This window comes from Euphorbia lathyris, chromosome 7 (genome assembly GCF_963576675.1).
Source record: "Euphorbia lathyris chromosome 7, ddEupLath1.1, whole genome shotgun sequence".
Taxonomy (NCBI): Eukaryota; Viridiplantae; Streptophyta; class Magnoliopsida; order Malpighiales; family Euphorbiaceae; genus Euphorbia; species Euphorbia lathyris.
The window spans coordinates 53,775,908-53,789,544 of NC_088916.1; the positions used below are offsets into that span (position 1 = coordinate 53,775,908).

Genomic DNA, 13,637 nt, shown 5'->3' on the forward strand with positions numbered 1-13,637 from the left:
CAGGGCATCAGTAGTTTAAACGCGCCTCTTAGAAGTGTGTATCACACTCGACTGCTGAGGCGCGATCTCAGCCACTGATGTGCGCGTGTATAAAAGTGCCAAATAGATAATTCTCATGGTCTCTGTATCACTTTTGTGATACAATTTTCCTCTCTCTTCAATTGAGACCCTCTCTTCCAATGCAATGATTCAACAATTGAATCACTTTTACCAAGTGAGACACCCATTGGGTGCTCTAAACTACTGCTACTCACTGTATGACATTATCACTGTATGACTAGTCATTCAAATTAACGAAGCAGCACCGTCCGAGTATGCAAAATTTCCCAAAAGATGGCTCCCACCCCCTTGGAGCTGGAGATGGGAAACTTGGTGCCAGTTGGCAGTATGTGAACCGCGTCTGACTACTCTTTTGCCTTCCTTTGCAATTTGCAAAAGCACACATGTCCTTTATATGCCGTAAAAGTTCTAAAAAAATCCTTCTCGACACGTGTTCGGCTGTGAGTTCATATGGAAGAACAGTAAAAGTCACGTGACGTCAAAATTTCCACAAATCAAAACCAAATGCACCACTCCTTTGCCAGAAGAAGAAGAAAATGAAGGAAAACGCCAAACTTGAGCCTCTTTCTCTTGCCTTTCCATTCCAATCTAACCTAAAAATATGCCCCCGAATCTTCCCTTTCATATATATATAGCCCTTAAACCCTCTCAAAAGTCACCATTCAATTCAAACTTCAAACACTCAAAACCAGAAACAAATCAAGATCTCATTAATTCATAATCATGTCTACCACAAGACTCCTATTACGCTCTTGTAAGCCTCTGCGCCATGTTTCTCCTTCAGCTGCTTCTTCGTCTTCTTCCTCTGTTTCAACGTTGAAATGCCAAGCCAAAGCTTCTGGTTTGGGCGGGGAGAAAAAAGGTTCAGGTTCAGGTTCAGCGGATCTTGGTGATAAAAGGAAATCTGATGGTTTAGCAGTGAAAGCAGCTGCAACAAGGAGTTTGATCACTCTGGATCCACCGGCTAATGATGAGGATATTGTAGATTTAGCTTCTTTGCTTCCATTTGTTCGTAATGCTTTGGTTAAGGTCTTGACACCACCTGTTCAACCTAAATCATGGAAGTTACATCTTCAGTTCGCCATTGAAAAGGTTCCCCCAACTTTACTATATTGTTTATGCAATTTCAGTCTTCTTTAATTATATGTAATTAGCCTCTTAAACTTTGTACTTAGAATCTCATTAGCCTTCCTGAACTTGTTAGATGACAGTGTGGGAGGAGATTTGGGCAATTTGAAATGTTTAGGTTACTCTACTATAGGTCAATGATTCATTTTAAACAAGTTTAATGGACTTAGGTAGACATTTCTAAAGTTCATGTATTTTATTGACCACTTCCTCATGTATTAAGCCTAATTTTAAATTAATTAGATGTTGTATTATGTCTAATGTTTAATTAATTAGATGCTGATCATGCGTCATATGATATGACTTTCATATGGGCAGCATTAGTCACAACTCCCTATAAAAAAAAGGGCGGGCCGGTCGCACTACGCGTCCCCGCTGAGCGACGGTCGGGGAGGGATCCCACCCTTGTAGTGTACTGGGGACAAGCCTTCCTAAGACTCGAACCTAAGACTCGAACCCGTGACCTCTTGGTCACACGACAACAACCTTTACCGTTGCGCCAACAACATTAGTCACAACTCCCTATATTTAGCTAGAATCTTACTTTGGCCCCTCAACTTTAATTTGGTAACTTTTGAATTTAGAGCCTTTATAGATGAACTTGCTCACTTTATTTGTTTCCTTGTTGCAGGCTATAATTGATTGCAGATTCTTTACCTTATTTGCTGTGATGGGATCCTTACTAGGTTCAGTATTATGTTTTGTAGAGGTAACTTCTTACTTTCATATGTTACTTCTAATTTTTGAACTTCTTAAAGAAATAAAGGTTGAATTTCTTATTGTATCAGTTACATTAATATGTATATAGGAGAGATTTTGACAGACACACCATATTGCAGGGTTGCGTTCTCATTGTAGAGTCGTATATTCACTATTTCAGTATAACATCTCACAGTTCAGACCAAGGGCACATGGTTCATCTACTAATAGAAGCCATAGGTACATTTCTTGCCCTCTCCTCCAAATTTTTTTATTATAATCCCGGTCCATTCGACTTTACCAATGAAAATAATGTGACAATTGTTAATCTTTTATGCAGACATGTACTTGATAGGAACAGCCCTGTTTATATTTGGAGTTGGGCTGTATGCTATCTTTGTAGGATCAGAAAACATGAAGAAGAATGCATCAGCTTCTAACTTGTTTGGCCATTTCTTTTTGAGGGTAAGAATTTCTTTTAACTTGTTTGTACTGATTCCTTTTATTGATGCTAATTTATTGACTGTGCTTGTTTCAGAGTCTTCCAACATGGGTGCAAATGGACTCAGTTTCTGAAGCCAAGTCAAAAATTGGGCATGCTATTTTAATGATACTTCAAGTAGGATTGTTGGACAAGTTCAAGAATGTACCTCTTTTGACTAGTTTGGATCTAGCTTGTTTCGCCGGAACTGTGCTGATTTCATCTGCTTCTATATTCTTACTCTCCAAACTTTCTGTTTTGGGGAAGGAGCAGCTAGCTAAACAAGGTTGAGCAACTGAGAAAGAAGCAACCAAAGTTCATTCTTTGTTTATGTATTCAAATATTCTTTTGTATATTCGTCTTCTGCTATACGATACGATTCGATAGGAAGGAAAAGGAAATATCCTTTATACTTGTATTACATGTTCCAAACACAAACCTATGATGGCGATTGGGGAGGAATTCTGCCCAAGCCCTCCATTTATTTTGTAGTTTTTAGGAATGCAAGTTTCAGTATGTAAAAGATCAGAATCAGAAATCAATAATGAATGTAGCCTTGTCCATTATAATAAAAACTAAAACCATGAGTTTAGAGAGGATTCACAGACATAGATAAAGAAAAACTAGAGAGAATTTAGCTAACATGATCACTAATTTGTGCAAAAGGTTGCTCTAACGAACACAAGAGAAAAGTCTCTAAACTCGATAGTCAAGTAAAGATGCATTTATTGTAGTTAAGCAAAAGTAATTGTAAGATATGATGATTTTTTTTATAGTTTTCCTAATTTTAAGGTATTCATATAAGTAAAACTGTCTGAGATTTTAAGTTTCGAACACTTTAAATTTTTGTAAAGAATCCGAAACTCTAAATCTTATACGTACCCTGAAAAGCATTGCATGGGACTCAAAGGTTCCAAAACAGTTGTGGTAAAGTCACAAACTTTTTGACTCAAAATTATAAACGATTCTACCTATATAGATAAATTATAGGTTACTATTAAGAATGAAATTCCTCTATAATGCCAAACACAAACAAATTTATAATCATACTCTGAATAAATCATGAATTTAGAGATTGAAATCAATAATGTTAAGGCAAAAGTTGCTAAGAAAAACTAAGAGAAAACTTGGGCTAACATAATCACTAAATATCTAGTCTAATGAAGAAAAAAGAAAAGGCGATCTTCATTGTCCGTGACACATCCTGCACTCAGAAACAACACCAGGATTCGCGAATGTGCAACGATCACAGTGCCAATAATCTTCAACTTCTTTGCTGCTACTGCTAGCTGCCGGGAGGTCACACGACGGGACTACATCAGATAGACCATTCTCTAATGCTCTTACTAGCTTCTCAAAGTAATTTCCAGTCACAACAGTAAGTGCAATTAGCATTGTACGAAATTTACTGAAATCCACTGAAAGATCATAAGCCTCAAGGAATGGTTCAAGTTCTTTCTCTGTGAAATCATGAAGTTTTTCCAGTCCATTCTCTGCCTCTCCTTGCAAGTACTCGAAAAACTCCTTCTTGCCATGTTCCTCTTCGGGCATATAGAATCCATATGCGTAGCTCCATTCGAGGACTCGCCTGCATTCAATCACCTGCAACCAAGCCTTATTTAGGAAATCAAGATACTCTTCGCATACGCCTTGAGCCTCACTCAACTTCTTGAATGTCACATTCTTCGCATTCTGAAAATCTTCGAGCGCTTTGAGCTTCGATTTCCTATTGGCATCCCATCTTTCGAAATAATGAGTATATTTTTCTAAAGATTGCTTTGCCATCTCCTTCTTCTTTACATCATTACTCGAATACTTATTGCATTTCATATGATTATCGTACGGGGCAAGACATAACCAGCAAAAACTATGTAAGCAAACCCTGCATACCATATGCATACAACCTTCATTCTTTTCGATTGGCCGCCTGCATTTTGGACAAGGCTTGCAATAGGCTAATATGTAATTCACATTCTCCGACTCCGAATGATTCTTCGAAATCCACCTCTTCACCGTATCACAATCCACCGGACGGTGACTTTCCTCCTCGCAATTCCAGCAAAAACTAGTAAGACAACGGCAAGTAACATCAAATCCTCCATTCCCCTCAGCCTCAATAGCATAAACACATCCAGCTCCGGGACACCACTTCATGTTACTATTCCCTTCAACATAAGACCTAATCAAACATCTTGAATACTTCTCCATGTCATCTTCACTCACCAATTTACCAACCAAATCCCGTCCGACGGAAACAGTACAAGACGGCTCAGGACATCTAAGCACCAAACACCGAACACCGTCGTTGTTGATCGACGTACTAATGTAACTAGACCAGCAATCGTTACAAAACGGATGGCCGCAGGCGGCGGAGCTGATCTCATTACAAGTAAATGAATCAAAACAGATTCCGCAGGTGAATTCCGTAGCAGAAACTCTAACTGGTTTCTCTAACAAACCGAGTTTTAATCGGACTCCAGACTCATCAGTAAACCACGAATCATGGATTTTTGTGACGGACCAATTGAAGAAACAAAGTAAAACAGTTGCATAGGGTTTTGGCAAAGAAAGGATTGAAGAGATTTGGGAGATTTCATCGTCGATTCGTTGACGAATATCGATTTCGTTGAGGATTGTGGAATCAATGGTAATGTTGGCTTGATGATGATCATCAGAACTGAAATCATCATCAGAATAATCATCATTATCATCATCGTAGCCTAAGTTGTAGGAGTCGTCCTCAGGAGAGCTTGGAGTTGTCTGCATGTTGTTAATGGCTGAAACAATAAAAAAAAACAAAACCTAATGAAGGAGAAAAGAGATAGTGCGCAGTGCACAACAAGGAAGAGAGAAAGAGTCTTAAGTGTTAAGGAGTTGGAAAGGTTGTGAAGCATACGTTACGTTGGGTTAGTTAATTTTTGACTCTTTTCAGATTTTATTTTATGCTACACACCATTCTAAGAAATTGTATTTGTATGGTTTATAATCTGTAACGTTCGCAGTTAAGAGTAATTTTACGGACATTATAATTTATAAATGATGTATGAATATCTGAATATTTGTAAGTTAGATTAATTTCACTAACTACAGTTATACTCAAACCTAAAAAAACAGTAAATTGTACTTCATTCGTTTCACAATATTTGTCTTTGTAGAGATTTTTTTGTTCTATAATACATGACGCAGGACCGGCTCCAGGGGGAGGCCACCTAGGCGGCGGCCTAGGGCCTCCGACTTACGGGGGCCTCCGATCGATTTTTTTTTTTAAATTTGATAATTATTAAAAAGTTATGGTTAGAAGGTATATAGATTTAAATATATAACAAGAAATAGTGCTAGCTTGAATGGTAAAGACATAGTGGAATGTTTTCAAGTGTGAGAGTTCAATTCCTTTGATTAGTATTTTTTTTGTTCACATTTTCTTTTATTTTTTCTTTTTTTCTTCGACAACACAAATGTATAAATTATTACTTTATTATTATAGTTATTTTTAAATTTTTTATTTTTTTTATAAATTACAAGATGAAATTCACTTATGAATTACAATTTGTAATTTGGTATAAAATGTTATTTAGACTCTGATTTATTTAAAATTTTAATATTTGACTACTAATTTATTATTTGGTCACATTTGGACCATAAACTATTCAAATTGATGAAATTCTACTTAATTATGATGAAGTCTTGATAAAATTGTTTCCTTATAATATGTGGTGATATTTTGACATATGAGCTTGACATGTCGTGCGTTTTAAAGTTGATTTACCCAAATAATTAATGAGATTAAAACAAGAAAACAAATCTCTAAACTAAAATTTATCAAGTCTAATTATCAAAATATCATCATATATCAATAATTCTATTAAGTTTCCATCCAAATTGGATTGAAATTTCACCAATTGGGATAGTTCAGTGGCCAAATGATAAAATTTTGGATAGATCAAGCGCCAAATGACAAGATTCTTTGGATCAATCGATGTCCAAATAGTGATTTAAGCATGTAATTCATAATAAATACGTGACTCAACCAATTTTTAATCTCGAAGATAAATTCTTCTCTTTCTTTCCATACAATCTTGCGATTAGGTTCGAGTTCAGCCGTCCAAGATTAATTTCCATAAATTAATACTTTATCGTCTGCTTGCTTCTCGCATTACTGGTGAGAAGAAACTTGATTTTAAATATATAAAAGAAAACTCGACTTTACATATACAAATGCAAGAAGAATAATAATTTCTTAGCTTTATGTTATTATTATGACTTGAATTGTAGTTAATAATATATTGGTTTTACTATTTACTATTTATTATTTCTAAAATAGTATTAGATTTAGGGGTTAATGTGCAAAAATACCCCTAACATTTTGGGTCATGAGCAATTTTACCCCTAACGTTGGAAGCCAATAGCAATTTTGCCCCTAACATTAATAAATTAGGTCAATTTCAGACACTATTATAGAACACAGATATTTTTGTTCGTTATTATGCACCAATTGCATAACAATTCGTTCTAAAAAAGGATTTCATGTTTTTTATAATTTAATAATAGAATGTGAGATTAATATTTATAAATTCGATGAATTTTTTGATTTTTTTTGTCTAATTCGTACAAAAAGACGATATATTTTTTATATTTTTTAATTTTTTCACATCCCAATGTATGTTTGTGATCTGTTACTGATAAAATGACACACGTATAAAATATAGATGACAAGATTGATGACCAAAAAGACAGTTTGATGAATTATTTCTCAAATTGATCCAATTTATTAACGTTAGGGGTAAAATTGGTTGACTTCCAACGTTAGGGGTAAAATTGTACCATTTTAGACGTTAGGGATAAAATTGCTCCTGACCCAAAACGTTAGGGTATTTTTGCACCTTAACCCTAGATTTAGATATGAAAAAAAATGCACAATGTGCCTAGGGCCTCCAAAATGCTGGAGACGGCCCTGACATGACGTTTCGATTCAATCCATGCATATTAATTGACTTTTACCGTACCAAATAAAATAAAACCTCTATAAATTAATAATATTGGGACCATGAAATTTTATTAATTTATCGAGTATTAATTTACTGTACTGGTCTAAGTCGGGACCAGAATAAATTATTATTTTAAAGAGACTATTAATTTATCGAGTATTAATTTATGAAGGTTTTATTGTATACCGTTATTTAATTTGCCAGTTTATTTTGGGAATAGATAAAAATTAATTAATGGATACAATTAATACATGAGTTTTAGTTTTTTTTGAATGAAGGTTGGGACGCGCAGACAGCCGGACATCCCAACTAGGTTGGCACCTCCGGCAAAGCCTGCAACCCGAATTTTATTAAAAAGAATGAAAAAAGAATACAAAGGGGGAGAATCCAAAAATAAAGGGGAAAACAAGAAGTAAAAAACTATCTAACACGAACATGCGCTACATTACATAAATCATCGAAAACGAAGGCCTGACAGGAGGACGGTGCTGCTGCCCACCACGTTTTTGTTGCTGCTGTTTGACCAATGCTTGCAAGACAGTCCGCAGGTCGATTACCCTCCCTGAATATGTGTGAAGCTCTCCAGTTCATTTCTGATAATTTCTGAAGACAGGAAATCCAATCCTTTTTAACTTGCCAAGGCACATCCCTGGAGAGCTTGTTTAGAAGATAGATGACATAGCTGGAATCCGACTCAATCCACAGAGATTTCCAATTTCTGTCCCAGGCCTCCCCAACTGCCATAATCACAGCCTTCAGTTCTGCAAGCAAAGCAGTAGATTGTTGCAAAGGGGCCGCAAAACATCCCAGAACGAATCCCCTGTGATTACGGAATATACCCCCTATACCAGCTCTTCCGTTAGGGCCTGAAGCTCCATCCGAGTTGATTTTTACCCAGCTAATCGGAGGCGGGATCCAGCGGACAATCCTGATGTCCGGTTCAGGCGGAGGGCGTTGTGGAGCAGCAGTAGACATAGCAAATTCATTGATAAGATTCAGCAGTTTGTAAATGATCATTTGGATTGAAGGGAGGTCTTGATGAAAGATAGCCCGATTTCTGATATACCAGATGTACCATATACATGTAATTACAGAGAAGAGCCAACGTTTTCTGCTTCGTCTACTAAGCTGAACGTTTCTGATTTGATTACAGAACTCCGTCAAGGAGAATGTCGGACACCTTACCGAATTTTCACAGCAAACTATCCTCCATAGTCTAGCAGAAACTTTACAAGTAAAGAACAGATGCTCCAAGGTCTCTCCATTTTCTTTACACAGTTCACAGCGCTGCGCCATGCAGTAACCACTGTATTGCAGCTTATGTTGGACCGATAATCCTCCATGAAGAAGTAACCAGCAGGTGAGAGACCTTCTAGGCGGAATGAAGGCAGTCCAGATCATTTTACTCCAATTAACTGTATCCCGCTGCTGCAAGTTATCGTATACATCTTTGACCATAAGTCTGCCTGACTCAGCGGGTTTTCAAATACAGCAATCCTCGGTGCCGAAGCTGTCAATTTGCATTATGTTATCCTGTATATGTGCAGGAAGGAAATCAAGATTGGCCCAATTGCCGTTTTCGCGGAGTTCAGACAGCGGCTTAAAGAGGTTAACTTGAAGTCTCTTTGGGATGCTCATCTGATCTGCTACAGTCGGTTCAATCCAGTTTGCAGTCCAGAAGTTCAGGTTGGATCCCTCGCCAAACCACCATACAGTGTCTCTCATGACAATTCTGTAAATTAGCTTCAAAGAACACCACACGGTTGAATTATATATGTATCGCCTCTCTAAGCCTGAGGTGCCCAAGAATCTGCATTTTAGCAGTGAGACTATGAACCCATTCCCCTGTAAGATGTCCCAACATAGCTTAGCCATAAGAGCCAGATTAAACATTTTAAGCTCCTTAATACCCAAGCCACCCTGCCCGATGCTCAAACAGCAAATGCTCCATTGTACCGTGATGAATTTTCGCTGATCCTTATCTCCGGTCCAGAGGAAATTGCTAATAACCTTGCTGATTCTCTTAATCAACCCACATGGCCATTTGTAAATCATGAACGAGTGAACAAGTGCACCGGTCATAGATGATTTGATTAGAGTAAGTCTTCCAGCCATTGAGAGTGACTTACCTCTCCAGAGATTGAAGCGGCTAAGGAATTTGTCAGCAAGCGGCTGCAAGTGCCAAGTTCTGGGTGCTCCCTGGAACAACGGGACTCCTAAATAATTGATGGGAAGCGAAACAATCTTAATTCCCAGAATCTCCGCCATCCTACCTTTCCGAGTTGCTGGAATATGATTTCCAAATATGGCCTGAGATTTGTCCCAGTTAACCGCCTGACCAGACATTGATTCGTACATGTCAAAAATTTCTTTAATGCACCTCATGTTTCTAAGCGATGCCCTGCAGAAAATCAACATGTCGTCGGCATACAGGAGATGAGAAGGAAATTCAGTATCCTTGGTATATCCCATAGGAAGAAGACTTCCATCTTCCACCTTTTTGGTGATCCATCTACCCAAAAAATCCTCCGCCAGGCCAAAGAGAGTGGATAAGAGAGGGTCACCCTGTCTGCCACCGCATGAGCAGCTGAAGAAGCCTTTAATACCACCCCCAATAGAGATTGACATCCTTGCAGATCTTAGAATCTCCAGAATCCAGTTTCTGAACTTGAGAGGAAGCCAAAGGAGTCGAGGACAGCAAGCAGAAAATTCCAGTCTAAGGTATCAAAGGCCTTCCTGATGTCAATTTTCAGCGCCAGATTACCCCCAAAGCACTTTTTTTTGAGTAAGTTAACACCCTCAGATGCAGCAGCAATGCATTGGTGGATGCTTCTGCCAGAAATAAAGCCAAACTGATTATTCGATGTAATTCTAGCAGCAATAGGCGCAATTCTGTTTGAAAGGAGTCTAGAGATGATCTTGTAGTTGAAATTTCCCATTGCTACCGGTCTGAATTGATGAACCTCATTGGCTCCTTCAGTCTTGGGAATAAGAGAGATGATACTCGAGTTCAATCCAGGGAGCATGTAACCAGTGTCAAAGAAACTGATCACCATCCTGCACACATCAGGACCTATAATATCCCAGTAATGTTGGTAGAATGCGCCACCAAAACCATCAGGCCCAGGAGAGCTGTCTCTGCTCATGTGGAAAACTGCATCCCGAATCTCAGAAATACTCGGTTTCCTTATCAGCTCTTCATTATCACTGTCAGTCACACTGCCTGGGATAACAGCATTAATTGCATCATAGTTTATTTGTCTTACTTGGTCGGTGAATAGGGTCTCATAGTAATTGATCACATGTTGTCCAATCGTCCTTTCATCATTCACTATTACGCTATCAATTAGAAGGCAATCCAGCAAGGATTGAACCTTTCTAATTTTTGCCGAGCGGTGGAAAAAGGAAGAGTTCCGATCCCCAATATTAAGCCATTTTTCTCTGCTTTTATCCCTGAGAAGCATTTCTTGGTTGAGCAACTGTATCTCAAGATCACGCTGTGCATCCTTCTCTTGAGCAGATCGGATGTCGTTCAGCCCTTCTCTGGCAATTAGACCCTGTATCTCTTCTAGCTTCTTCAAAGCATTAGCTATGTTATTTTCCACTCTCCCAAAAACCTCATTGTTCCAGATTCTGAGCTTAGGCCGAAGAGTTTTAAGCTTATGACATAGCAGTTGTGCTGGAGGTAGAGATATAGAGCTTGAAGCCCAGTGATCAGCAACTAGTTGATGTAAAGAGTCATGAGTGGTCCACAAGGAGTAGAAACGAAATCTTCCCTTACGGATAGATCCATTGATACAAGATAGAATGATCGGGGAATGATCCGAATTAGCTCGAGGCAGAACCGAGCATAAGATCCTGTCCCAGCTATCAATGAAAGATTCATTCACCAGAGCTCTATCAAGCTTGCTCTCCACATGATCAGCACCTATTCTGCCATTAGTCCAGGTGTAAAGCAGCCCGCTGCTTTCCACTTCAGTCAATTCTGCAGCACTAATGAAATCCCTGAATTCCCTGCAGCTTCTGGAGGAAGGAGGTCTGCCAGTTTTCTCATGAGCACCTTTGATTGCATTGAAGTCCCCAACCACCATTCGGTTTCCGTTACCATCCATCCCAGAGATTGAATCCCAAAGGAGACGCCTCCTATCTGCGTTGTTCTTCCCATAAACAAAGGAAAGATGAAAGTTCTGAGCATTTAAAGAGTATCTCAAGGTGATGTGCTGCTCATGGTTTATAATATCTTGACAACAATTTTTGATTCCCGTCTTACAGAAAAGCCATATGGAATTGCAGTCATTCCTGCAAATAAAATGAAGCCCCAGAGATCTCCATAATGTATCAGTTATTCTGTCAAACTCCACCATTGGCTCTGATAAACAAACAAAGTCTGGTCTATTGGTGTTACATAAGAGCTTTAGAGCCCTTTGGGTACCCGAGTTATGGATCCCTCTACAGTTCCAGTACAGACAGATCATGTAAAAGTGCTATTGGGCCGAGCACAGCCCTTCAATCGGGCATCGATAGATTTGGCTTTGGATTTTTTCCTAGAGGTAATCGCCTTCAGTGTCAGCTTCCGAGCATTGCTCCTCTTCATAAGTCACATCCTTAGAACCCGATTTATTTGTCAAAACTTCTTTCCCTTTAGACGCTGAGTTATGTATGATAATTTGCAAAGGATTGTCCATCTGCAGATTTTCCGCATCCCCCTTCGAACCACTTTCATCATTCCTTTCTTGCTCTTTTACCGTGCCTTCCGCGGAGGGTGAGTTCCTTTCAGCAGCTTTCCCCTGCTTTTTCTTTTATGTGTTCCGTCGAGTATCAGAGCTAGAATTGCGCCGGCACTGGGCAGATGTGTGTCCAATGGAAGAGCATGTACCACAAAGCTCAGGCAGATTCTCATAGTCCACATAAACCCAATGTTTGTGATTAGCCGTGTCTAATCTAATCTCTGATTGAATCTCCTTGGACAAGTCAATGTCAGCTAAGACCCTTGCATAGTGCCCAAATTCTCCGCTTACAATATTGTGATCAAAGCGAATGGGAACTCCAATCGCTCTAGCAATATTTGCAATAATTCTGGTGTCCCAAAATTCCCAAGGTAAGTTGAAAATACGAATCCATACCTGAGCCGAGGTGTTTCTATGCAGCTCAGGGCAGAAACCCGGAGTCCATGGAGAGAATCTAATGATGCCAGGTTTAAGCGCACTGGATCCTTGTCCCCAGATAGCATGGAGGGAATCTTCAGAAGGCATGATGATCTGATAGAATCCTTTCCCCAGGGAAATCAATTGCCAGTCGAATTTCCGCTTCCAAACTTGATTCAGTTTGTGTTTGAGATCCGCATGTTTCCACGGTCGATCCCCTTTGCTCAATGTAACTCGACCAATCACCGAGTACTGGACCTTTTTAATTCTCTCCTCATAAATTTCCTGAGGAATATGAACTGCCTTGAATCCTCCCTCCTCAAAGATAAGTGGTTGCGATGGAGACGGGATCGCTGTGTGCTTCACCTCGCCCTTTACTGCCTCTGCAAACGAAGGTTTCTTCTTGGATGTCGAATTGGAGAAGTTTTCGAAAGCTTTCCTATCAAACAGGTGTGCAATTGCAAACGGCGAGCCGCCGGTTGCCGGAGAAGAAGGTTTCGCCATGGAGTTAGGTTTACGGCGCCGCCATTCCCAAATTTATGATCAACCTCAAACATATAGATCCAAGGATTGTTCCATACATGAGTTTTAGTTAAAATTAATTACATTTCTTAATTCTTATGTTATAACCTTAGAAGACAAATATTATGGAATAAGGGGAGTAACTAATACTAAATTAATTGCAATTAATACTAGTCCAAAAAATAATAAATTACAATTAATACTAAATTAATTTCAATTGATCATTGGCCCGTAATTACAATTAATATTAAATTAATTACAATTGATCATTGGCCCGTTCGATCATGTGCTCAAGTCGTTGCAGAATCTCATGACCATAAACATCATCTGCATGTCTCTTTTCGCGGTGGCATGATGAATATGTTGATCAGGCTCTGAAACCAACTAAAGCAGTGGAATAAACACATTTTTGTTGCTAATAGTTGATTCGACACATGAAAACCCTACTAGTAACCTTCAAAATTTTTAAAAACTTTGGTAATTTGAAACTCCAGTTTTCATTAAATCAAAAGCTACCATTACATCTGAAAACTTTAAAACCAATTCTTAAACAGAATAGGAAAAGGTTAAAAAAGAAAAATTACATAAAACTCAAAAAAAAATAATAAATTATAACTA

The 13,637-nt window shown here is 38.6% G+C and overlaps 2 protein-coding genes across 2 annotated transcripts; one reads left to right on the plus strand and one right to left on the minus strand.

Annotated features, from left to right (window-relative positions):
• The first annotated feature begins 653 nt into the window (after positions 1–653).
• Positions 654–2,960, plus strand: LOC136235574 (uncharacterized). Its single transcript, XM_066025322.1, has 5 exons — positions 654–1,152; positions 1,820–1,897; positions 2,028–2,127; positions 2,228–2,352; positions 2,426–2,960. The coding sequence occupies exons 1-5, from the start codon at positions 784–786 to the stop codon at positions 2,657–2,659; spliced, it is 906 nt and encodes a 301-aa protein (XP_065881394.1). The 5' UTR covers positions 654–783; the 3' UTR covers positions 2,660–2,960.
• Positions 2,961–3,385: 425 nt separating this feature from the next.
• On the minus strand, positions 3,386–5,134 carry LOC136200407 (probable E3 ubiquitin-protein ligase ARI8). Its single transcript, XM_065990792.1, has one exon. It carries the CDS (start codon positions 5,132–5,134, stop codon positions 3,554–3,556), a length of 1,581 nt encoding a protein of 526 aa, XP_065846864.1. The 3' UTR covers positions 3,386–3,553.
• Positions 5,135–13,637: the final 8,503 nt, after the last annotated feature.

Bases quoted from the DNA above. Each gene is read 5' to 3' on its own strand.
- LOC136235574 (XM_066025322.1), top strand. From the start codon at position 784: ATGTCTACCACAAGACTCCTATTACGCTCTTGTAAGCCTCTGCGCCAT. The intron at 1,153-1,819 runs GTTCCCCCAACT...TCCTTGTTGCAG, and splicing joins TTCAGTTCGCCATTGAAAAG to GCTATAATTGATTGCAGATT. The intron at 2,128-2,227 runs GTACATTTCTTG...TCTTTTATGCAG, and splicing joins TCTACTAATAGAAGCCATAG to ACATGTACTTGATAGGAACA.
- LOC136200407 (XM_065990792.1), bottom strand. From the start codon at position 5,134: ATGCAGACAACTCCAAGCTCTCCTGAGGACGACTCCTACAACTTAGGC.